This window comes from Conger conger, chromosome 15 (genome assembly GCF_963514075.1).
Source record: "Conger conger chromosome 15, fConCon1.1, whole genome shotgun sequence".
NCBI lineage: Eukaryota > Metazoa > Chordata > Actinopteri > Anguilliformes > Congridae > Conger > Conger conger.
In genome coordinates, this window is record NC_083774.1 from 8,372,664 (window position 1) to 8,398,577 (window position 25,914).

The window sequence follows — 25,914 nt, forward strand, 5'->3', positions numbered from 1 at the left end:
CTCCCAGGTTGACATGGTTTGACTAACTCAAGCTATGTTTTGAAACAGCTGGTAGCTGGTTGACCAGTTCATACCCAGTGAGACCAGCTTCATGACCAGCTTGGCTGTGCTGATTGACCAGCTCATACTCAGTTAGACCAGTTTATGACCAATTATGTTAATTTTTCGAGCTGGCATAGGTAGATTTTTCACCAGGGTCCACAACCCCTTATTGCACTTTTCACTGCATACATTTTTTTCGAGTTACTTTTCAGGTGTAATACCATGGAGACTCAGATCTGAACCTGATTGTGAAAGGTCATTATTTTGTGTGTTCTATTGCATTTGAATTATTCCAAAAATCGCCATGGAGAATGGAGAAAATAAAGCCAAATATATTGATATACTCCTGTGAGCAGTTATTGTTGCAATTATTTTTTCTTCAATACTATCTACCAAGCAACATGCCTTTATTGTATTTTGCAATATAATGTCCTAGCAATTTTAATACGCATTACGTATTGTCCATGCAGTATTTGACATATATGGCGATGAGAGATTACAGTAAATAGTTAAAGTAAATGTTGTATTATTGTCGGAGGTTTTTATGTGGACCAACCTTGCAAGGGAATTTCTGAAAATGCACAAACTTCCGGAAGTGGCGCAAGAATGAAGGCGGGGTTTCTGACAATATTTTGCAATCTTGTCTTTCAAATAAAGGTATCGCAGAACCGCAGACTAACCAGATACGACGGGACACTCAAGCAGCCGTACCTCAAACATAGTCTTGTTACAGCGGCGGACGAGTTGTTACAATGGGGAAAATAGAGTGGGCTATGTGGGCGAATGAACAAGCTCTGGCGGCTGGGCTGAGTAAGTGCAAATGTTTGTTGTTGAACATGTGTACTTACTGTGTTATAAGTAGTGTAAACTATCCAGATTGGAAACCTTGGTTGAAATGTAAATATCAGATATTTTAGTACTTTAAAAATTGTATCCCGTGCGAAGTTGTTACAGTAGTTAAACTTGATATATCAGTCCTCTGAGTCCGTTTTCCGTGGATGTTCAAAACTTTTAAAACTTCAGAACTAAGACAGCTACTGATCTACATGTTACGTTTGGGCTTTTCGAGAAATTCCCTGACTTATACTTATTTCCAAGCATTAAGTTGCATACCTTAAGCCTTTCACTATTTAAAAATATCGCAAAATGTGGGTTTCAGGAAACACGGTGACTAACTCTTCGACTCACTTCTGTGTTTCAGTTCTGCTCACAGGCGGCATTGTGGGGGTAGCTGGCCAGTTCAGGGACTGGGAATTCGCTGCTTATGGAGTGTATCCTTTCATGCCTACTTGATTCATCAAACATTATGAACCCATAGCCCACCTGATCTACGGGCTCTAAGTCATCATTGGTGAAAATAAACAAACATGCGTGAATATACATAATAATGGCGAATAATTTACTGTAGACTACAAAGCATCTATTGGCATGTTTTGCTCAACCTTTTACCAAATGACCGGTGACATTAACAATGAAATAAGATCATACATAACCACTTAACTGAATTCATGAATCGTCCCATGTATATTTCTATTACTTTTTTTTATTATTAATTAATTTGCTTTAGTGATTGTATCATTGTATCTACTATTTCTTATGAACGTCATTGCACGAAGTTATTTCAAGAACAAATGGCTTGTGAACCAGTTTGGTGAGCTGTTCACATTGTGCGTTATCTACACCATCAAGAATAGGTGTGAACCAAAACTAAACATAATTGGAATCCTCTCATGTTCATGCTGTTTTATATAAGTCACAGCTGCCCTGAAAAAGTAGCCTATCTTAATATTGGCATTGTACATTGGTCAAGTTTAAGCATATCACATGTTCACCAAAATAAGGAAACATCGTCCGAAATTATTTATCTTCCGAAATAGTCATCTTCGTTTTGATGTGCACAGTTGTCTGAGGTCGCCTAGGTTCCTTGACCTGTGCACAGTGCTGCGGGTGTTTTTGTCTGTCTCCTGGAGTACCCTCGGGGGAAGAGGAATAAGGGGACCAGCGTTGAGAGAACGTGAGTTCTGTGCGATATTTGCGTGACAATGCTGTAGCTGGTGATAAACGGTGAACAAGTACAGTTTACCGAAAACATGTTAATTGCCCATTTTAATTTAATTAATGTTTGATAAATGTTTAATTTCTGCAAGTGCATACAATTATTTAGAATCTTCGCGTTTTGTGACATAGAATGTAGGGTGGTGTAATGCTGCTCACAATTGTGCAAAATGATTTTCAGGGGCCAGTACTGCCTAACTGTTTGTGTGAAGGCGTTTGGACCACTCACCAGCAACTACTACGTTAGAGCAGTGCTGCATGCTGCGTAAGTTTTGGACAGATATGCCACTTTATTGCTTCGATCTCTTCTGTGACTGATATTTTAAGTGGTAGCTAAATTCCTCTTTTATTTCATTCTGACTCAAACTTTCTTCAACTTCCTCATGTGGTACGTGCACTTGTGAAGGCTTCCTTGTTCACATTCAGTATACTTTGTGAACTTCCTCCACACCCTTCTTAAAACAGCTTTGTGTATTTCACAAGATCTTCTTAGTATTGTATAACATTAACGTATTTCGGAAAATTAAATTCATGATAAATGATTAAAATGAATTGTATGACATTTTGCAAATGTCACATAATAAGGCCTGCTTTAAGCCCAAAGTGCCTTCCATTTTGCATGAAATTTTTATGCATCCAAGACCATAGTGTAGCACTTTCATTCAATTAGTTGTTGCCCATTATATTTTTCTTGAAAGAACACCATAATCCCGATTATTTTAAAATGTAAACAACAAATTAGAATATTTAATGCCCAGATACAGACACATTAAGCATAACTATTAGCTAATACAGAGCTCGTTAGCAACGGCTAATATAGAGCAAACGTAACATAGCAGATACTGGGCAAGTTTTACTTCCCTTTCCATTTAATCTCAATTGAAGCATTCAGTGGTAATTTGTAATGATGTATTGTGTGTGTGTGTGTGTGTGTGTGTGTGTGTGTGTGTGTGTTTGTGTCTGCATGTCATTTCCTCTCCAGCATCTGTGTCCCAGGGGGATTTATGCTGCCCACAGTGCTGGGCTGTGTCTGCCTAGCCATAGCCAGCATCATCTATTTAACAGTGAGTCACTCCAGCCCATCATTTAATTAAACAATTAATTAATGCCACACATCCTGTTGGTTGTGTTGCTAATCTATATAGTTGTGCTTTACGCAATCAGTAATCTGTTTATCAGTGATTATTACCATAATTAGGAACTGAAGTTAACTAACAGTTGACCCTTGTGCATTTTTTAATGAAGCATTGTCCATCGTAAATATAACACGGTGGTGAACTCTGTCGCAGTTGCTGAAAAGCTGTTGTAATTGACCCACCAGGCGGCTATCCGAGGGGAGCGCTGGATGCCGATTCTGCCCAGGGTGGAGACGGTGCAGCGGTCAGGGGGAGGCATCGAGGAGCCGCCCCAGAACCCCCCTCCCCGACCCCCGGCAGAGGTGCGCAGGAAGCGTCTGGAGGACCTGGAGGGGGCTGCCTACGTCAACCCCATCCCTGTCACCCTCAATGAACTGTGATCCGACCCTGCCAGCTTTGCAGGCACAGGCCTCCCGGGCAGCTCCGTGTGAAGTGTGAATGCGTCGCGAGTGAATACTGTTGATATGGCTGATGATGGAAAAACGGGTGCGATAGAAACAAGAAGGTAATCATGTTACCGCATGTTCAGTACAGTAAACCATTCTGTCTTTTATGAATAATAATTGTGAATATGTAAAATTTTACCAAACTTGTTTTACCAGTCTTCCCTTTTCTTTGGATTTTCTTTGGAAAACTTTGCTCAAGATAGGAATTTTGGTTATCAGTGTATGTTTTACTTTGACTTATTTAAACAAGACAAATCAATCTTGGCCACTCTTTAACCAGGGGAATTTTATGCTTTGCTTCCAGTTTTCTATTTGGTACAATGCTTCAGGATGAAAAGGTTTGTGGGGAAGTGGAGTTTTGTTTGTGTGTGGACATAGTGTGTAATCTCTATGTCCATTCAAATATTATATCATTTTGGATTTTTAATATTCATTCTATCATTCTTGACTGTAATATGAATTGTTCATATTGTGTGCACATTGCAAAGTATGCATCAGGAAGAAAAGGACACAAAAAAACAAGGAAGAAGCAGGCAATTGCAAAAGTGAAATCTGAGAAAGGATAACAATCTTACGGTCACTGCTTTATTACTGGTGATAGGAAATCATACGTACCATGTTTATGACTTATTGTGTGCAATCTTCTTCATGCTGTTTGAAAATGTGGAATCCAGGCAGACATGGCTCGTGTTTTTTTTATTTGCCTCTTGGTGCAGTAATGGAGAAGGATGAACAAGGGACATAGTTTACACTTCTGAGAAATGTAGAGTTCATGTTTCAGTGCCCGTGAGTTCATATGACCCACAAAGATTGCACACAGACGCTTCCTCCTTCGAGCTCAGGGCATTACTTCCTGGAGCCTTCTCGTCTGTTTCCTGGTATTATGGGCTTGGCAGAGGGAGGATCTTCTCACAGTATCCATGAAAGCAGGAATAAACCAATGCCTTTCTTCCTTCATCAGAAGTATGATACTTATTCTAGTAATTCCACCAAGATTGCTGTCCCTGAATAGGGGTTAATGTTCTGCTTGACGAGGATTGATGGTAATCAAACAGGCTCTACTTTCTCTGCACAACTGGACAAAAATGGTATAAAAACATCTTAAATATTATTTTCTGTGCTACTCTGTGATATACATTTTTTATATGTGGGTTATTCTCATCTTGTATTCTAATATTTTACATAAACAACACAGCTATTGTTTTTACAAATACAAATATTCAGCAATGACCGCAACCAATCTTGCCATGAATACATATTGGCAACTGAGTCATTAATACCAGAATGTGGTAAAGGCCTCAGGTAAGTTTACAACCGGTTCTAGTGCACTAATTTTTTTGCTCAAGATATTAATGAATATTCTGTTATTTGAAAGAGAACCAGCAGAGGGCGCTCTTGCCATTGAACCTTGTAAATCCAATGCTAGCGACTTAACTGAGGACTGAAGATATTCCCTTAAAGAAGAGGTGTTAAACAGTTATCATTCGCAAGTGAATGCAGACTGACCAAAATGATAATAAGAAACTTGACCTGTATCAAAAATTGTGACCGTGAAGTGCATTAGTCTGGCCAAGAGCTAAAACTAACAGGACTGTTTCTTATGAATTTACCAAAAAATAATTAACCAAAATAATTAAATTAAATGAATTCATAGCTGTTACATAGCATTCTGTTATCTTATGTTGCCACTATGATATGTGATGCTCTTTGCTGCAAGCCAAGCTAAGCCAAGTGACGCTTTGGGTTATGGTCACAGCTCTGCTGGACTGACCCTCTCCTCCTGCTCGACCCTGTCCAGTCCAAACCAAGTGAAGACATTTTTATTACTGTGTATTATCCTTGTAACTTAACCACAGTAAGACCATTTGATTAATTTATGTTGCCACTATTCTACATCATGTTCTGTAACTGCAATGCACTTAAAATGAAATAAAGTGGTTTCCAATTCTGAAAACTGGGTATTTCATGTTTCGTAGCTTTCCTGAAATGACAATGATTTGTTTTACATATAGACGGGGCAATCACTGTTTTAAGTATGTCTTAAATTATTATTCATATTGGGCCAGATTCGTAGACACAGATTCTGCCTACTCCTAGACTGAATTCCGTTTGTTCAGAGAATTAAGATTCTCCATACAAAGATCGATTTAGTACAGGACTAAACTTAATCTGTGTCCGTGAAACAATTCCATTACATCTGTGTTCCTTACCTTGTTAAAAAAAAGTCCTTAAATGTATTAATTACGATCATAACCGTAGACATGCGAGTGTGAACAACAGAACTCTATGACCCAACCAGCTCTCTAAATCTCAACACAAACATTGCGAAAATAAATAATGTCCCAAATCGCAACCCGTATTTTATGATGTCACTTCCAGGTACCGTGATGCAATTTCCTCATGGTTATCCAATGAGAAAGTTCGTAGCGTGATGATGTTGTGTTGTGGCTGAAGTGGTTGAGGCTGTCTGAGAGTGGAGCTAGCTTGTTATCCGGTCCCGGGACGATGTCGAGTCGTGCTCTGCGTAGACTGAAGGGGAGACAGCGGGGACAGGAGGCCATAGACCTCGGATATTTACAGACGGACGATGGAGAACAGGCCCCGGACTTGGAAGAAGAAAAACAGGACGACGGTCTCTTAGAGCCAGCTAAGAAGAACACCAGCCGGAAAGCAAAGAAGAATAAGTCGCAGAAAAACCTCAGCAATATATACGAGCTGGTAAAGTATCTGGGTAGTTGGCTAGATGGCTAGTGCATTCTAATACAGATCGTATGACATCGTTTAGCTAGATGTTCAGCAACATGTTAGGTTGTTAGTTAACTTTAGCCGTATTGACTAAGCCTGTTCACGTTGTTCTCATTCAGTTAGCTGCGCGGATAGTCGGAATTGTTTTTCGTTGCTCGTTTGATTAGCAAACGTTAGCCCTCTACACATCTAGCCGGGTTGGGGTTTTCCTAATCTGACCAATGCAATACCGATGCGTTTCTCTTCTCCGCAGATATGTGATGCTGAAAATGACGCAGAGAAACAACCTGCGGACGAAGAGGCGACCGCCAGTCTAGGACACCTGAGCAGCGAGGAAAGCAAGGAGAAGAGCGAGAATAAGGAGGACACCGAGAAAGGTGAAAAGCTGCCTGAGACCGAGAAAGGAACGGTAAGAAGAGATGCATACCACTATCCGTTCTTTTGAAAATATACATTTTGTGGAAACCACATTGAAAACAACTAACTTAGATTTGTCTTTGCCGTGGAACTACTCTACCTCTAATGTCCATTGTGGAGTACGCTCAGTTTAGGAATGGATTATTCACTGTCACACTTAATCACTTTTAAAGTGAACCCGATTTCCCGTGATAAAGATGTCTGTGTTGTGTAATATTCTTCTAATGGTGTCTGGTTTGTTCTTTGATGTTTTTTGTTGGTCAGTGTAATGTCGAGAACAAAGCTCACAAAAAGAAGAAAAGGAAGAAGAAAAAAGCCTCGGCAGGAGAGACACGGGTACGTCTGTTTTTAAAAAAAGTGCCTGCCACAACCTTTCGGTGGAGAAAGTTGCTCGCTCGACTCCATGCTGTGAGTGTGTGTGTGTGTGTGTGTGGGGCATCACAGGTATTTGCCTCGAAGAAACCCTGCTTTAGGCATCAATGTCTGTGTGTTGAATTAATTAAGTTATTTAGCTGATGCTTTTATCCAAAGCGACTTACAGTTGATGAGAGTAAACAATCTCCCCCTGGAGCAATGTGGGGTTAAGGCCCTTATTGAAGAGCCCAACAGCTGTGCCGATCTTATTGTGGCTACACGGGGCCTTGAACCCACAACCTTCCGGGTCCCAGTCATGTACCTTAGCCAATAGACTTATCCCCCGACTCAGCCCTCCCCCCTTTTGTGATGATAATGGACTGCTTTTCCCACACCAGGAAGAGGCAGCAGGAGATGATATCGATGCCTTGCTTGAAAGCATAGAGACGACCAATGGCCTTTCCCATGAGAAGGACAGCTGCAGCAGCGCAGGCAGCAGATACGTGCTCTATGTGGAGCACAGGTGAGTACAAATCAGCCAGGTAATAAACACGTCATTCCAGGCAATGCAGGGGCTGCAGCCGATGGAATATAGCCAATCAATCAAGATATAATCCTGCAGCAGGTGGCATTAGCTCAGGAGGTAAGAGCGGTCGTCTGGCAGTCGGGTGGGTTGCCGGTTCGATCCCGCCCCGTGTGTGTCGAAGTGTCCCTGAGGAAGACACCTGACCCCCAATTGCTCCTGACGAGCTGGTTGGTGCCTTTATCCAAAGCGACCGCGCTTAGGATAAAGGCGCTATATAAATGCAGACCATTTACCATTTATCAGTGCCAATTTCAATGAATCGCATCATCGGGCCTCACATAAATGTTTAAGTTTTCTAATCGGAAGTTGATTGCTGCACACAGTGAGGCTGATTAAAGTGATGCAAATTGTGACTGAGTATACTGTTCACTTCACTTTGCAAGTGAAAGTTTGACCGTCTCCCTCTCTCTCCCTCCCCTCGACAGGAACCTGAACTCTGAGACGGAGCTGAAGAGATATTTTGGAGCTCGTGCAGTTTTGGGGGACCAAAGGTAGGTTCAGAGTTCGTTTTTTTTCTTTGCGGTGGTAAGCTGAGGCTGTTCCAGTGAGGCCTCGTGGCCTTTGACCTCTGACCTCTGACCGCCCCGTTCCTCAGGCCCCGGCAGAGGCAGAGGCAGTTTCACCGCAGCACCTGGATGACCATCCCCAAAGACACCTGGCCCCGCTTCAGCAGACCAGGTGAGCATCGCTCTTCTGTGTGAAGCTTTACCCTCTTTGGCCTGAAGTCCCCCTGTTGAGGCACAGTACCCACCCTTTCTTTCAAGGGTAGTCTGGATATTTTCAGCGAACGGTTATTCAGTGATGAGGGGAGGGCTCTGCTGGAGCACATGTGCTGCTAATCGGAGAAGTGTAGGAGCACACTATTGTACCCCCATTAGTAGTAACTATTTTTCCAGTTACCGTGCATCAGGATCAAGTTGCCCAGTAATGGCAGAGTGTAGAGGGCCGGCCAGGACCTGGGCCTGTGGTAATCATTTATCAATTATCCTGGGAAGAACAGAACCAGATTTAATTGGAGCTGGGTTGCATTCCTTGGAGGGGAGTTCAAGTTCAAGCTTCATTAAAATAATTGTCAAGGATTACACAAAAAAAAAGTCCAATACTTATTTCCATTATGGTCCTTGGTTTAAAATGTTTAATGATTGATGGTGTTGTGGGACAGCTGACTGTATTACTGTCATTAGTATGTAATTGCACAGTATGTCATGAAGTGCAGAAGCTCACCCGTTGCTCCTCCGTTCTGCCCCTCCACCCCTCTCCACCCCCTCAGGGATCTCCATGAGTCTGCTGGAGTCCAGGGACGGCCTGCAGCACTTCACCTTCGAGCACAACCGCGACTACCAGCAGGTCCAGTTCAAGTTCCTGGATGCGGTCGAGTCCATGGATCCCAACAACATTGTGGTAGGTATCGTGTCTCAGGCAGCGGTCCTCACTCCAGGTCCTGGAGAGCCGCAGGGTCTGCTGTGGTCCTCACTCCTGGTCCTGGAGAGCCGCAGGGTGTGCTGGGGTCCTCACTCCTGGTCCTGGAGAGCCGCAGGGTGTGGTGGGGTCCCCACTCCTGGTCCTGGAGATCCACAGGGTGTGCTGGGGTCCTCACTCCTGGTCCTAACTTGCCTCACCTAGTTTCTTTGGTCTGAATTGGATGCTGATTTGAAGGCTAAAACAGAAACCAGCACGCCCTGCGGCTCTCCAGGAACAGGAATGAGGGCCACTGCTTTAGGCTGTAGAGACTGTAGGGGGTGGGCGTGGTGGGGGTAGGTGCAGTCAGGGAGGGGATAATGTTTGGTCTGTAAACATGTTTGGGTGAAGATGGCTGTGGGAAGCTGGCTATGTGGTGCCTGTCTGGCCCAGTTCTGACGGTGTCCTCTCTGTTAGGCTCTACTGCAGATTAACCCCTTCCACATCGACTCCCTGCTGCAGCTGTCAGATGTCTGCCGCATCCAGGAGGACCAGGAAATGGCGCGGGATCTGGTTGGTGAGTGGGGCAGTGTGGGCCGATATTTTTATGGAATTGTTTTTTTGTTTTTATCCCTATTTGAATATATTGAACTGTTTCTTGCTGAGATTCTTTGTTTGGCAGTTGGTGTCATGATTAATGAAGCACTGAAATGTATGAGATCCCAGGAATAATAGTATCATAATGGCCATGACCTGTAATATGATTGTGTTCTTGTTTCCTGGCTTCTTTTCTGTTCTTCTACACAAATTATCATTATTCTTGTGTCCAGCAGAGGGAGGTGTCTGTTTGTTGTTTATCTCTGCCCTACTTTAATCATTATGACAACATGCTTTTTTCTGTTAGCCTGTTATGGGACCTAACTGTAGAATGAAATATACATGTCTTGTTTTGTTGATGAGGTATTATTTTATTAAGACCTTGATGTTGTTCTGTTGAAGTATGCCTGTGAAGGCGGTGTATCTACGGATCCAGAGAGGGCCCTGTACAGCTTTGAGTGTGCGTTACACCTTGTGTGTGTGTGTGTGTGTGTGTGTGTGTGTGTGTGTGTGTTTCAGAGCGGGCCCTGTACAGCTTTGAGTGTGCGTTCCACCCTGTGTGTGTGTGTGTTTCAGAGAGAGCCCTGTACAGCTTTGAGTGTGCGTTCTACCCTGTGTGTGTGTGTGTGTTCCAGAGCATTCCCTGTACAGCTTTGAGTGTGCGTTCCACCCTGTGTGTGTGTGTGTGTGTGTGTGTGTTTCAGGGCATTCCCTGTAAAGCTTTGAGTGTGCGTTCCACCCTGTGTGTGTGTGTGTGTGTGTGTGTGTTTCAGAGAGAGCCCTGTACAGCTTTGAGTGTGCGTTCCACCCTGTGTGTGTGTGTGTGTGTGTGTGTGTGTGTGTGTGTGTGTGTGTGTGTGTGTGTTCAGAGAGAGCCCTGTACAGCTTTGAGTGTGCGTTCTACACTGTGTGTGTGTGTTTCAGAGCATTCCCTGTACAGCTTTGAGTGTGCGTTCCACCCTGTGTGTGTGTGTTTCAGAGAGAGCCCTGTACAGCTTTGAGTGTGCGTTCCACCCTGTGTGTGTATGTATGTGTGTGTGTGTTTCAGGGCATTCCCTGTAAAGCTTTGAGTGTGCGTTCCACCCTGTGTGTGTGTGTGTGTGTGTGTGTGTTTCAGAGAGAGCCCTGTACAGCTTTGAGTGTGCGTTCCACCCTGTGTGTGTGTGTGTGTGTGTGTGTGTTTCAGAGAGAGCCCTGTACAGCTTTGAGTGTGCGTTCTACACTGTGTGTGTGTGTTTCAGAGCATTCCCTGTACAGCTTTGAGTGTGCTTCCACCCTGTGTGTGTGTGTTTCAGAGAGAGCCCTGTACAGCTTTGAGTGTGCGTTCCACCCTATGTGTGTGTGTGTATGTTTCAGAGCGTGCCCTGTACAGCTTTGAGTGTGCGTTCCATCCAGTCTTCAGCCTGACATCCGGGACCAGCCGCCTGGGCTACCAGCGGCCGGAGAACAGGTCAGCTCTGCTCTCTGCAATGAGAAATAAATACAACCCACGTCAGGTACAGGAAAAAAACATGCAGCTGCCAGAGAACAGGAAAACGCAGAACAACATGGTCTTCGTCAGGACAAACGGCTCTGCTCCCTGCCTCAGTCTGTTTCACCAGGTCTCGCTCCTTGCCCCCCAGAAGGGGTACACAATACACTCTTAGACTCTTAGAGGGGCCCTTATTTTAGTTTTTTAAATGTGAATGTTGAATCATAAAAGTAATCTGTGGCCTATGTCTCCATATTTAGTTAATTTCCTGTTGTGAGTTCTGACGAGAAAAGGGTCCAGTGCAGAAACAAAACCTGAATATCTACTATATCAGTATTTGCGTGATTTGCGTATAAATAGAATAGAATGTTTGGGATAACGTTTTTACTTGTTTTTTAAAGCCATCTTCCAAGCCAGGTTTAAAACTACATGCATACTGCACATTAATTTTATTTTTAGTTAATTTGTTAATGAACTAAAGTTTACCATTTCCATAATTTGCATTCCATTGTAGAATGATTCACGCTTTTCATTTGTGTTGACACTGTTTTAATGTTATCTTTATGGCTGTAACCGGTTCTGAAAATAGTTTTTGTATAGGTGGTAAAATGACGTCTATGTTTTCAGTGGAAATGTAGCATTTTCGGTTGTGCTGTTTAAATGTGAAATTTGAAATATATTCAGAATGCAGCCACAGAATTCCAATGCCAGTTCTCTAACGGACTGGTTCTCTGTAGTTCACACGGTAGTTTTATGCTCTGATTGTGTCTGTTTTTAGCCTTTACCCAGAGCAGTGGTGTGTCACATAGCTCAGTACTGGCGCCTCTGTTGGAGTTTTTTTAGACCGTGTTCTGGGAAGGGATTAATCGGATCATTGATTTGTGTGTGCTTTCTAAATCCTCCCTGTCCTGTTTGTGGGGCTGCAGGGCGTTCTATCTGGCTCTCTACAAGCACATGATGTTTCTGGAGAAGAGAGGCTGCCCACGGACTGCCCTGGAGTACTGCAAGCTCATCCTGAGGTATGCTGGGAAGGCTGGGAGGGGCTACAGAGAAACTGTGGAGGTTGGTGGCCATCTTACTATGTGATAAAAAAAAAAAGTCCCTCAGCACCCCAAATAATGGCAAAACTCTTCCTCCACTGTTACTCTGCCCACTGAAAGCTAAACCTTTCACAATGTCTGAATTTTGATATGTTGGACTGGATTGTCATTCAGTAAAACCTCACCTATCCTAGATGGTAAAATCTTCCAGCCATTCAGCTCAATTTCGAGGTCCCATACTGGCACAGACAGCGTTCAGTTAGTCTGGGCTAGACAGCCAATCAGAACAGAAGTTCTTTGACGTCAATGAGCCTTAAAGACACAGTCACCAAAACGTCCTGTTCTTGGTTCAGCTCATGAGAGGCGCTGGAGAATGACCATGTAAAACTGAGATCGTTTCTGGTACATGCTTGTCTTTGTATGGATATCAGGGCAACAAATGAAACGCTGAAAAGGTGTGCAATACGGAACCTTTAAAATAAATGAATTCACAAGAACCAGCAGTCTGTTTTTTACAGATTCTGTAACCCCCCCTCTCTCCTCCCCCCGCCCCCCCCCAGCCTGGACCCGGAGAATGACCCCCTGTGCATGCTGCTCCTGGTGGACTTCCTGTCGCTGCGCTCGCGAGAGTACACCTCCCTCATACGGCTCTACGACGAGTGGGAGGTTAGGGGGGCGTGCCCGAGGGAGTGGCTGAGGGCGGGTCTTGTTCTCAACACCTAAATATGACGTTATTTACAGGCATTTGTTGTGCTGCTACTCTGAGTGGGCGATGGTGCAGGTTCAGGCAGGGTGAACAGAGCAGTGGGGTGGGTTCTGGAGCTGCCATCCTGTCTTTTCTTTGACACTGGGGAGATGACTGAAGATGATTGAAGATGATTGAGATGATTGCTGTCTGCTGTATTTTACATTTTTGCAAATTCAGACCAGAAAACTGACCATTTCTTACTTATTTTTTTAATTTATTTTTTTATGATGCCTCAAATCTATGCTGAGTTATATATATTAACATACATGTGTGTTTATATTATATACCAGTATAGCAGCGCTGCTCTACTGAACTTTGCAGTGGCCTGGAGGACTACCACGCATCTGTATTACTCATCTGCCCCGATGCTGAAATGTCTCTCTACGTCAGGTGCACCGGAACCTGTCCCAGCTGCCCAACTTTGCCTTCTCCGTCGCGCTGGCCTACTACCACCTGAGCCTGCAGGAGGACCTGCCCGAGGCGGAGAGCGGCCACATGAAGCAGAGGTCTGACCAACTGCTCCAGAATGCCCTGATCATGTTCCCCAGCGGTGAGTCTGAACCACGGACTGCAGGAGGACACAGACCGAGTGTCTGTGACTGTACGTCACCCGCTGGCTGTCCATGGGCTCCTGAAAAGTGTAGCCCGGGAAGTCGAGTTCACCAGCGCGGCCATGTTGTTAGTCTGGAGCCGCAGAGACTGCACAGCAGGGGAGCCGATGTGCCTGAGAGAGAGAGTGATGTAATCTGTTCCTGATTTATCCACAACGTATTACTGTATTGTCCTAATAACACAATAACTTAAAGGAAATTGGCAGGTGGGGAGGCATTGGGTGAAGAAAAACAGATTGCGACTACATTTTCCTGTGGGTTCTTCTTGTCCAGTAGTTGGGAAATCCTCAGTGAAAGTGGCTGTAATTGTTGCATTGTTGAGTTTTGTGGTACAGGGTGTTGTAATTTCATCAGAGCTCTAAGTGAGTGCTCAGTACTGATATTATTTTGGGGCCGTTGATTGAATGATGATGTGTTCCTGTGTGTGTGTTCCTGTGTGTGCAGTCCTGCTGCCCCTGCTGGATCTGTGCACAGTGCAGCCTGACACAGCCGTGTCCTCCCACGTGTTCTTCGGACCCAAAAGCCAACTGGGGTAAAATTATATAATGTTATGTTAGGTCGGTGATCTCTAACCACGGTCCTGGAGAACTACTGGGTCTGATGGTTTTTATGGTTACTCTGCGCTTAATTAATCAATTAGCGTTGGTTACACACTTGCCTCACCTGGTTACCTGGGTCTCAACAGGGTGCTGATTTTAAGGTGAAAACAAAAACCAACAGACCCTGTAGCCTGCCTGGACCAGGGTTGGAGTGTTATGTATGTAAGTTACAGTATGTTATGTAATGTTATGTTCGGCTCCACTGCATTACGTTACATTATGTTACGTTGCGTGACGTTACAGTGTGTCATGTGACATTGTTTCATCACAGTATGTTACATTACCTTACAGTGTGTCATGTTAGTTTTACGTTACAGTACGTTATGTTCTGCCAGTGGTCCCCTCATCTCATGAGCTGGTCTCTCTCTCACTCTGTCTGACTGAGCTGGTCTCTCATCTCCCCCTCTGTGTGCAGGCAGCCCCCTGCTCTGAGTGAGCTGGTCTCTCTCTCTGTCTGAGTGAGCTGGTCTCTCTCTCTCTCTGTCTGAGTGAGCTGGTCTCTCTCTCTCTCTGTCTGAGTGAGCTGGTCTCTCTCTCTCTCTGTCTGAGTGAGCTGGTCTCTCTCTCTCTCTGTCTGAGTGAGCTGGTCTCTCTCTCTCTCTGTCTGAGTGAGCTGGTCTCTCTCTCTCTCTGTCTGAGTGAGCTGGTCTCTCTCTCTCTCTGTCTGAGTGAGCTGGTCTCTCTCTCTCTCTGTCTGAGTGAGCTGGTCTCTCTCTCTCTCTGTCTGAGTGAGCTGGTCTCTCTCTCTCTCTCTCTCTGTCTGAGTGAGCTGGTCTCTCTCTCTCCCCCTCTCTCTCTCTCTCTCTCTCTCTCTCTCTCTCTCTGTCTGAGTGGGCTGGTCTCTCTCTCTCTCTGAGTGAGCTGGTCTCTCTCTCTGTCTGAGTGAGCTGGTGTCTCTCTCTCTGTCTGAGTGAGCTGGTCTCTCTCTCTGTCTGATTGAGCTGGTCTCTCTCTCTCTCTCTCTCTCTCTCTCTCTCTCTCTCTCTCTCTCTCTCTCTCTCTGTCTGAGTGAGCTGGTCTCTCTCTCTCTGTCTGAGTGAGCTGGTCTCTCTCTCTCTGTCTGAGTGAGCTGGTCTCTCTCCATGTCTGAGTGAGCTGGTCTCTCTCCATGTCTGAGTGAGCTGGTCTCTCTCCCTGTCTGAGTGAGCTGGTCTCTCTCCCTGTCTGAGTGAGCTGGTCTCTCTCCCTGTCTGAGTGAGCTGGTCTCTCTCCCTGTCTGAGTGAGCTGGTCTCTCTCCCTGTCTGAGTGAGCTGGTCTCTCTCCCTGTCTGAGTGAGCTGGTCTCTCTCCCTGTCTGAGTGAGCTGGTCTCTCTCCCTGTCTGAGTGAGCTGGTCTCTCTCCCTGTCTGAGTGAGCTGGTCTCTCTCCCTGTCTGAGTGAGCTGGTCTCTCTCCCTGTCTGAGTGAGCTGGTCTCTCTCCCTGTCTGAGTGAGCTGGTCTCTCTCTCTGTCTGAGTGAGCTGGTCTCTCTCTCTGTCTGAGTGAGCTGGTCTCTCTCTCTGTCTGAGTGAGCTGGTCTCTCTCTGTCTGAGTGAGCTGGTCTCTCTCTCTCTCTCTCTCTCTCTCTCTCTCTCTCTCTGAGTGAGCTGGTCTCTCTCTCTCTCTCTCTCTCTCTCTGTCTGAGTGAGCTGGTCTCTCTCTGTCTGAGTGAGCTGGTCTCTCTCTCTCTGTCTGAGTGAGCTGGTCTCTCTCTCTGTCTGAGTGAGCTGGTCTCTCTCTCTGTCTGAGTGAGCTGGTCTCTCTCTCTGTCTGAGTGAGCTGGTCTCTCTCTCTCTGTCTGAGTGAGCTGGTCTCTCTCTCTCTGTCTGAGTGAGCTGGTCTCTCTCTCTCTGTCTGAGTGAGCTGGTCTCTCTCTCTCTCTGTCTGAGTGAGCTGGTCTCTCTCTCTCTCTGTCTGAGTGAGCTGGTCTCTCTCTCTCTCTGTCTGAGTGAGCTGGTCTCTCTCTCTCTCTGTCTGAGTGAGCTGGTCTCTCTCTCTCTCTGTCTGAGTGAGCTGGTCTCTCTCTCTCTCTGTCTGAGTGAGCTGGTCTCTCTCTCTCTCTCTCTCTGTCTGAGTGAGCTGGTCTCTCTCTCTCCCCCTCTCTCTCTCTCTCTCTCTCTCTCTCTCTCTCTCTCTCTCTGTCTGAGTGGGCTGGTCTCTCTCTCTCTCTGAGTGAGCTGGTCTCTCTCTCTGTCTGAGTGAGCTGGTGTCTCTCTCTCTGTCTGAGTGAGCTGGTCTCTCTCTCTGTCTGATTGAGCTGGTCTCTCTCTCTCTCTCTCTCTCTCTCTCTCTCTCTCTCTCTCTCTCTCTCTCTCTCTGTCTGAGTGAGCTGGTCTCTCTCTCTCTGTCTGAGTGAGCTGGTCTCTCTCTCTCTGTCTGAGTGAGCTGGTCTCTCTCCATGTCTGAGTGAGCTGGTCTCTCTCCATGTCTGAGTGAGCTGGTCTCTCTCCCTGTCTGAGTGAGCTGGTCTCTCTCCCTGTCTGAGTGAGCTGGTCTCTCTCCCTGTCTGAGTGAGCTGGTCTCTCTCCCTGTCTGAGTGAGCTGGTCTCTCTCCCTGTCTGAGTGAGCTGGTCTCTCTCCCTGTCTGAGTGAGCTGGTCTCTCTCCCTGTCTGAGTGAGCTGGTCTCTCTCCCTGTCTGAGTGAGCTGGTCTCTCTCCCTGTCTGAGTGAGCTGGTCTCTCTCCCTGTCTGAGTGAGCTGGTCTCTCTCCCTGTCTGAGTGAGCTGGTCTCTCTCTCTGTCTGAGTGAGCTGGTCTCTCTCTCTGTCTGAGTGAGCTGGTCTCTCTCTCTGTCTGAGTGAGCTGGTCTCTCTCTCTGTCTGAGTGAGCTGGTCTCTCTCTGTCTGAGTGAGCTGGTCTCTCTCTCTCTCTCTCTCTCTCTCTCTCTCTCTCTCTCTCTCTCTGAGTGAGCTGGTCTCTCTCTCTCTCTCTCTCTCTCTCTCTCTGTCTGAGTGAGCTGGTCTCTCTCTCTGTCTGAGTGAGCTGGTCTCTCTCTCTCTGTCTGAGTGAGCTGGTCTCTCTCTCTGTCTGAGTGAGCTGGTCTCTCTCTCTGTCTGAGTGAGCTGGTCTCTCTCTCTGTCTGAGTGAGCTGGTCTCTCTCTCTCTGTCTGAGTGAGCTGGTCTCTCTCTCTCTGTCTGAGTGAGCTGGTCTCTCTCTCTCTGTCTGAGTGAGCTGGTCTCTCTCTCTGTCTGAGTGAGCTGGTCTCTCTCTGTCTGAGTGAGCTGGTCTCTCTCTCTCTGAGTGAGCTGGTCTCTCTCTCTCTCTGAGTGAGCTGGTCTCTCTCTCTCTCTCTCTCTCTCTCTCTCTGAGTGGGCTGGTCTCTCTCTCTGAGTGGGCTGGTCTCTCTCTCTGTCTGAGTGAGCTGGTCTCTCTCTCTCTCTCTCTCTCTCTCTCTGAGTGGGCTGGTCTCTCTCTCTGTCTGAGTGAGCTGGTCTCATCTCCCCCTCTGTGTGCAGGCAGCCCCCCGCTCTGAGTGAGCTGGTCTCTCTGTACGTGGGCCGCAGCTTCGCCCTGTGGAAGGAGGGCGGGGTGATGGTGTGGCTGGAGGGCAACGTGAGGGAGGTCCTGCGCAGGGTGGACTCCAAGGATCCGCTCGTGGAAGACAGTGCTAACAAGTAAGGCATCCGCTACCCCTCTATCTGGCCCTGGTCCTGGCCCTGGTTCACACATACAGCTGCAGTGGCTAATGGGGAAAGACACATGCTCTCACACAGTTAACTCCACAAAATGAGAAGCAGCTGACCATCTGAGTTCTGCGACATTCCTGCACAGTACACTCTCTGTGTTGCTCTTCTGCCACTTGGTCATGGAAAGTGTGGAGGATAAATAATAAGTGTGGAGGATAAATAATAAATATCCCCCAGCCGTCACCCCCCGAATGCCCTGTTCTCTTCTTGTGTACACAGAGGATACAGTTTTTCTTCATGTCTCGAGTGCAGCCTTGGCTGTTCGTCGAAGCTGGACACTGATTTTTCTGATGAATTGGGTCAGCAGCCCCATTAATGAAATAAATGTTGTCCTTATGCTTGTAATGAGGAATGAGGAGGGGCCAGGCTTTTACTGAGGAGTTGTTATATCACTTCGACCAGTATTTGGTAAAACTGTATTAAAGGTCCCATATTATGTATTTTAGGTCCTAATAGCCATTAGAAGTTTGTGTGTTAGAAGTTTTAAGTTCCAAAAATAATCTAGCCAGTTTTCCATTCTCCAGTGCCTCTCATAAGCTCTAGCAAGAACAGGCTGTTTTAGTGACTGTGTCTTTAAGGCTTATTGATATCGATTAGCTTGGATTTGTTGTTTGGCTACAAGGTGGTCAGCGCTGAAGCACATGAGTGTATCGTTGTGATGTCACAACTTAAATTGAAATGGCTTGATTAAAGAAAATATATAATACTTCATACAGGTTTCGTGGATTTATTTGGGGACTGTGCGTTTTTATACTTTCACAGCCTTTTTATAGTGCCTTCAGCTCCTTTAAAATCCACATAGCAAGGGAAATATCATTTTCCACAATAACGTACCTTCATGAGTTCACTTTGTTTTTGTGGCGTAAGCCTTCGCCTGTGAAATGGTGCTGTACCGTCTCCATTTTGTTTCCTCAGGAGGAAGCAGAGGTATCAGAGTGCGCCGCGGAACATCCACCGCCATGTCATCCTGTCTGAAATCAAGGAGGCCACGGCGACCCTGCCCCTGGTGAGAGAGGGCCGGCCGTGTTGCTGCGGGGCTTCTGCTGCGGGGCTTCAGCTGCGGGGCTTCAGCTGCGGGGCTTCAGCTGCGGGGCTTCAGCTGCGGGGCTTCTGAAGGGCTGGTCACACACACAGTTCACAAAGTGCACAGGGAGAGAATGGTGTTTCAGGATTAACCTCGTGTTTGCTGCTTTGCTTTCACTTTGAGTTTACACCGCCGGCGGTGCCGACCTTCGATGAAAGAGGCTGATTCATGCACACGCCCGTCAACAGGAGACCGTTAACGTGAAAACATCTGGTCAAGTGACACAGTATAGAATGTCGAGTTTATATTCATATAGCTACTTAAGCAGTGTCTTTGCAGCCTCCGTCAGCCCCCCCATATAGGAGCCGCCTGTAGTCGAGTGCCAAAGGTACATGGCTGAGACCCAGAAGATCAGTGGTTCAAACCCCGGTGTAGCCACGATAAGGTCCACACAGCTGTTGGGCCCTTGAGCAAGGCCCTTAACCCTGAGCTGTGGTGGAGAGGGATAGAACAATTAGATGGCCAATTGAATCAGGGGTGATTAGGAGGCAGATTAAAAGAAGCAGTTTGGGGATTTAGCCAATACACCAGGGAACCCCCTACTCCTCTACCTTTATTTAAGGTACTGCAGGTGAACTGCAGCTGAATTACATGAAGAATGTAAGCTGGCATTATTTTAATAGACGCTTGGCTGTGTGTTTCAAGACATCATCAAATTATCCAGTACTGTATGTGCACTTGATGAGATAACCGGCCATCTTGTTTCTGTTCAGGAAGTGACCACTCAGCCAGTCATGGGATTTGACCCTCTGCCCCCTCTGGACTCTGTGATGTCATACGTCAGGCCTGAAAGGTAAACACAGTTCAGAAATGTCTCCCGTGTACTCTTGATGTGTGCTTGTTTCTGAGGCAACGTCGTTGCTGTTTAGCTTCTTTTAGCATCATTTTTATCCTCCTCATTTACTTATCTGAATTTAAACTGGAGTGCGGGGGGCTCAGCTTGTGAAGGCTCTCGCACCAAGAGCTGGCTGAGTCCAGAGCCTTAGTCCAGGATGGTGTGAGCACTCACACCAGGAGTCTGCAGTTGCAGGAGCTGGGCTGTCTGTAGTCTAGTGGCTCAGGTACTTGGCTGGAACCTGGACGGTTGGTGGTTCAAGCCCCAGTGTAGCCACGATAAGATCCGCACAGCTGTTGGCCCTTGACCAAGGCCTTTAACCCCACATTGCTCTAGGGGGATTGGACCCTGCTTGGTCTGATCAGCTGTAAGTCGCTTTGGATAAAAGCGTCCGCTAAATAATAAATGATTAAATTACTGTGCTGCTAGATTGGGCTCAGTAGGCCTTACAGGACAGTATGTCTCCAGGAACAGGGTTGGGCAGCCTGGCCTAGTCTCTGGGTCTCAGACGCTGCTCTCTCTCCCTCTGTTCGCCCCGTCCCCTTCAGGTGTGAGGACAGGCAGTCCTCGAGTGCCCGGTCCTGCCCACACTGTGCCTTATTGAATACAGTGTTGCTCTTAATTTTATTAATCCAAAATATAAGTCATGCGGTGTGGCAGGGGCATCTTGGCAGTTGCACGGGTCCCTCTGAAATCCCTGCAGAAAGTGGAAGTTAGGTTTAGGGTTAGGGTTAGGAAATAGCTGGCGGGGACTCGGTTGTAGCGGAAGGACCTGGTTGAAACGAGGCTGAGAAAACGCTTTTGCAATTGAGGTGTGTCTCTATAGGTGGCGCAGTCAGGCTGTTTCTAATCGTCATAGACATCCAGCTGACTACAATACCCCCCCCCCCCTCTCTGGATACAGCAACTGCACTGGCACACACGCCATCCCTTAAGGAGCGTCCACCCCAAGAACGATAACTATTAACAGTAACTATAAATGTGACATTCTTAAAATCCGCACTACGGCTATGACATCGACATGATGAATGATATCATTGGGATCACTTTCAGAGTGCTTTTTTTTTTTTTTTTTGCATGAATGATAAAAACGCTGACTGCCAATCAAAATTCATCAGAATTTACAGGCCATCACGTTCAAACTAGCAGATGTCGTAGCTGAGAGGCTGTTTACGGAACATTATCATTCATCAGTGTGGATGCTCACATTGTTATCGTTCTGGGTATGGTCGTAGTTGTAGTTCTTGGTGCGGATGGGCCTTGACTGCCTGAGCCCCGTGGTCTATTTCCTGCTGATTTATTACAGAAGGGCTTTAAATGGGCACTTTCATAAATCATTCTTTTTGTGAGGTGTCTTTTTTGAACAACTTATTTTCTTGTTTTTGTCTCGTCTGTAATGCAGAGAGAACAAGCCGGAGTGGAATATAGTGATACAGGGCGTGTTTTGATTGTTGTCCTGCTGTGCTGTGTTTTCAGGCAGAATGGGACAGCCTCAAATGAGAGTACTTTATCTCTGTTCTTCCGGTCCCTGCTGCCCAACTTCAACCTGCAGGTGAGTGAATGCCCCTCCACCCCTGCTGCCAAAGAGTAGGCATTGCTCTGTAGTCTCTCTCTAACCCTCGTGTTGTCTTAAGGGTCAAAAATGACCCGCCACTATGTTTAACAGCAGAGAATATCCCCGAAATGATATTTTTTCAACTTGAAATTTGATGACAAAGCTTTTGATGAGTGTGACAGGTTGTTTCTTCGCGCAAAATAGATTTGTGGTTTAAAATTCAATTAAGCTGCTCTATTTTAAGGGTTTAGTGAAGTGTCGCTTAGGACAAGGGAAGTATACAGAATGTTAAGACTACACATGAAGCCCTTATTGCCATTGTTGATAAAGCAAACCATTCTGAGCCATCGGCTTGCTCTCAACGCAGCGAATGGGGCACTTCAGAGAATAACCCAACTGAGTGGGTCCTGGTACCTTAACGTTATTAGGAGACCTCAGTCCCTCACACGCTCTTAGCCTAAAAACCCAGCCACTGGTTAAAGATTGTCCAGGAGCAGATTCCTGACGTGTGGTGGCGTTCAGATGGGTATGTAGGCTAGAGAGCTAGTCTGTCTCCGTGTTACACAACATGTTTTCCTCTGTCCTGGAACACGCCCAGCCGGCCTGAATGAAGCCCAGTGTCTCATTCACAGAGTCCACCGTCTCCATGTCTTACCATCTCCACGATCTACAGCGTCTGCTCTGAGCACCTGCGCTTTAATCACGGAAAACCGCTTCAGAAAATCTAATCGGAGAATTCTGGTTTTTCATCTTTAATTTAGTAAATATCCGTTTTTAAACTCGCTGTTAGTGCTAAGGGTGTTTACATGAATAGGATTGATTCTTCTTCTGGGTCTTTGGTGCACAGACTTGTTGTTCTGTGTTATTGTGACGCTAGAGGGCTGAGGAGCATTGCTTGGTGAAACCGCCTGTGTTTCCCGACAGAAACTGAGGCTGTGTTTCTGAAATAAAACCATGTAATCTCTTTAGGAGCAGCCTCTGGAAATAGAACTGACCCATGAAGCAGAGGACTGCTCCAGGTCTCATGCTCAACATTTTCTAATTAATAATAATTATTTTATTCATAAAGAAGGGTCAGGCTGGCGTTAGTCTGTTGCAAGCATTGACTTGGTTTAAAAAGGAAAAAGTAAAGAATGTATTTATGACCGGCATTATTTATTGCAATTTTACAAGATATTCAGTTGTATGACAGGAAGAGTTTGGAGGGGGAAAATTAAATCAGTCTGGTGATGAGATATGAGCAGCCCTCAGTCTCCCTTTCTGTAATATCTCTCCGTCAGATGACCCGCTCGGGGTAAAACTCAGGAGATGTTGAAAACGATGGTGACGTCTCTCCTCGTAAGAACAATTCTGGGTTTGTCTTGAGTATGTCGAATTGAATGGCACTGTTATTTTTTAGAGAGTGTTGGGCTTAACATTTCAAAAAGAATAGCACTATTATTTAGAAATCAAGAAGCTACATCTCGTATCGTTTATGTTTATTACTACTGTATCTGATTTGGTAACTGTGACAATTGTAGATAAAAGTTGAAATAGCTGAAAATGATAATTCTGTTATTATTTTGATCTTTTTTTATCTACTTAAGCCATGTTATTGCAGCCTCAGTCAATCCCCCCTTATACCATTCTGAATTTTCGTGATGCTTTACATGAGTTATTTAGCTGACGTTTTTGTTCAAAGCGACTTACAGTTAATTAGACTAAGCAGGGGACAATCTCCCGTGGAGCAATGTGGGGTTAAGGGCCTTACTCAAGGGCCCACATCTGCACCTAAACCACTAGCCTATAGGCAGCCCCCATGTACCACTTTGAGTTGAATGATTTTTAAGATGGAATTGCAGATGAGGGAACTGAGGTAATTGCTGAAATTATCTTATTATTTTCTTGTCATTGTAACTTTTATTCAACCAGGTAGGTCACTTAAGAACAGATTCTTTCTTACAAGGACGGCATGGGAGGAGATGATTGGCCTCTTGAAGGGGAAAGGGAGGGGATCAGACCTGTGCTTTGTAATGATTTTGTGAAGCATTTCTCCATAAGTATATATTTAAAATCTCAGCCTGATGCCTCTTCTCTTCTGCTGATCATGAGTGATATAGAGGTATTAGTTATGTGCGTCCCTGATTTGCGTAACATTCTCACAAAGTGTGCAGTATTGAGTATAGAATAGTGTTACAATAATAATAATGATACCTTTTATTTATACAGCGCTTTTCATCATACAGAGATGATCTCAAAGGGCTTCACAGAAGGCAACGATAAAACAATGGACAAAACAGTGCAGTGGTATAGAATCACAGGATGAAAGTAAAACAGTGCATTCATATATGAACCCAGGTTGACCATGATGACAGGATGACCGTTGTTCTCTAAAAACAATGCTTATGTGAGAAATGAGTGAAATGTTGTGAATGAGTGGAGGGCGTGGCGTCAGTGGACGCCAAGGCGTGCCGGGCCAGGATTGGCTCAGTGTGCTGATTGATGTCCCTGTAGGCCGGCCCACAGCCGGAGGAGGAGCGTGAGGTGGCCAGGGCGGGGCGGGAGCTGAACCAGGAGGTCAACCGCCTGATGGTGGCCATGAGGGACATGCTAGCCAACATCCAGTTCCAGGAACCACCGCGGGATGACAACCCGGAGAGGGACGAAGAGGAGTGGGACTGAGCCGAGGAGGAGGAGGAGGAGGAAGAGGAGAGGGAGAGGCGAAGAGGAAGAGGAGTGGGACTGAACTGGGGAGGAGGAGTGGGGCGGGGGGGAGAGGGAGGAGGATGATGGCTGGGACTGAGCCATGGGTGTAGGAGGATGAGGAGGAGGGGGAGTAAGAAGAGAATGAGGAGGTGCTGGAAGAGGAGGTAGAGGAAGAGGAAGATGGGGTTTGGGTAATGACTTAGGGTAACATGGGCACAGTCCTGAGAGAACCTGCTTTCTGGTGCAGTGACACTGATTCGTATACTCCTAGCTGCTTCACATCACGTCTTCACTGACCTGTTGTTCAGGCTGCAGAACGCTGCCATCTCGCCTTGTTCGCTGTGGAGTCATCTGGGCGGCCATGTTCTGCCCCTGGCCTGAGGCGGCCATGTTCTGCCCTGGGCGGCCATGTTCTGCCCCTGGCCTCGGGCGGCCATGTTGTGTCCCGGGTCAGTGGCCCTGTGTCGAGAGGAAGCAGCAAAGCCCTTTCCCCCCGTATGCTTGTTTAGAGAATTCAAAGGGTGCATTGTGCGTAAAAAACAAACGGCTTTCTCATCTCCGCGCCTCATGGCTGCTGCACTACAAGGCAGAGTCGCAGAGTCAATCTTGTGTATTCTAAGGAAAGGATTGAGTAAACAGAATCCCAAAATATCTTAATATCATTTAATAGCCAATTGTAAAACTGGCTACTAAAACCAAATTATTTCTTGACACAAATCAGATTGCTGGATGAAACATCTTATTCAGCCACAAATCTATTGTACTTCTCAGCGAGTTTTAATTCCAAGCGAAATTGTGTTTGATTTGACTTTAATTTTATTTGAAAAAGCATCGTGTTACTTCATACTTCATTTTGAAGAGCTTGACTTTCAAAGAGGTGTTTTTTTGCAGTACATACCGTATAAGCGGTCTTATTGCAGTAAGATCGCTGGTAAATGCTGCCCAAAGCCAGTTCTCTGTACTGAAGTGGATTTCTCAGAGATGGTTCACTTTCTGGGTTTTGCTTTGTTGATATTTAGGTTTCATTCCTGCTTTCCACTGGCCGAATGTTTGGGTGTGTTGAAGGGTATTTCCAGCATTTAATACGTTTCTGACATCCTGCGTGTTTTGCAGCGGCAGGTATAGGGCATTCTGGGGGTTGTGGTCTAAAGTAGTAAAATACACTTCAAGGACCTTCAAGGCAGCTTGTAGGACAGAGGATGCACAGGGAATGTATTAAGCTTTTAATATTTCATATAATCATTAATACCAGTTTTAGTCTTTTGCCAGAACCTCTTTCCTCAAGCACAGTCTATCTTGGGTTGGTGCAGCAAAACAAAAATGTTAATATTAATATTAAATATTGCATATATATTTCTAATAATGGGTGGGTACTACACACATGATCTCTGGAGGCATAACATAATTGGACAAGCTGATTTAAGTTTATTGATGGGTATTGTCTTGTTTTACACCACAAACCCCTGTATCCCCTACATCTGTCATTGTGAAGCCATCTGATCATAGGAAAGTTCAGTACATTTCTAAATTATCCTTCATAATGCACAAAAACTATCAGGGCCAATCAGAATCATACACCGGACTGTGAACTATTCCTTTGGATCTTGTAATTTTATGATGGAAATGTCTCTGGTGGTAACTACGAAGATCCAGACTTGCCTAACAATTTGCTGTGTGAACAATTCACTAAAAATGAAATGTCAATGAATGTTGGAACTGCAAGTTTGTTCTCTATAAAAATGAAAACATGAAAAAGACATTGTGCATCCCAGCTGTGTCTGATTCATAAGTACACTCTGCATGTTCGTTTTTTTCCTTTATTTTATAAAGGGATTTTACGCTTTAA

General features: G+C 45.6%; 2 protein-coding genes across 2 annotated transcripts; both read left to right on the forward strand.

Moving 5' to 3' along the window:
- The first annotated feature begins 692 nt into the window (after window positions 1-692).
- Window positions 693-5,633, forward strand: LOC133112098 (cytochrome b-245 light chain). The gene is made up of 6 exons (XM_061222790.1): window positions 693-852; window positions 1,244-1,313; window positions 1,982-2,056; window positions 2,279-2,362; window positions 3,080-3,161; window positions 3,419-5,633. The coding sequence occupies exons 1-6, from the start codon at window positions 795-797 to the stop codon at window positions 3,611-3,613; spliced, it is 564 nt and encodes a 187-aa protein (XP_061078774.1). The 5' UTR covers window positions 693-794; the 3' UTR covers window positions 3,614-5,633.
- Window positions 5,634-6,077: 444 nt separating this feature from the next.
- On the forward strand, window positions 6,078-25,827 carry tcf25 (transcription factor 25 (basic helix-loop-helix)). Its single transcript, XM_061221720.1, has 18 exons — window positions 6,078-6,397; window positions 6,678-6,833; window positions 7,106-7,177; window positions 7,594-7,718; window positions 8,207-8,272; window positions 8,377-8,459; window positions 9,052-9,182; window positions 9,657-9,756; window positions 11,133-11,226; window positions 12,174-12,266; window positions 12,848-12,953; window positions 13,426-13,585; window positions 14,091-14,178; window positions 17,679-17,837; window positions 18,825-18,915; window positions 19,707-19,786; window positions 21,305-21,380; window positions 23,877-25,827. Exons 1-18 carry the CDS (start codon window positions 6,185-6,187, stop codon window positions 24,042-24,044), a joined length of 2,061 nt encoding a protein of 686 aa, XP_061077704.1. The 5' UTR covers window positions 6,078-6,184; the 3' UTR covers window positions 24,045-25,827.
- The last annotated feature ends 87 nt before the right edge of the window (window positions 25,828-25,914 follow it).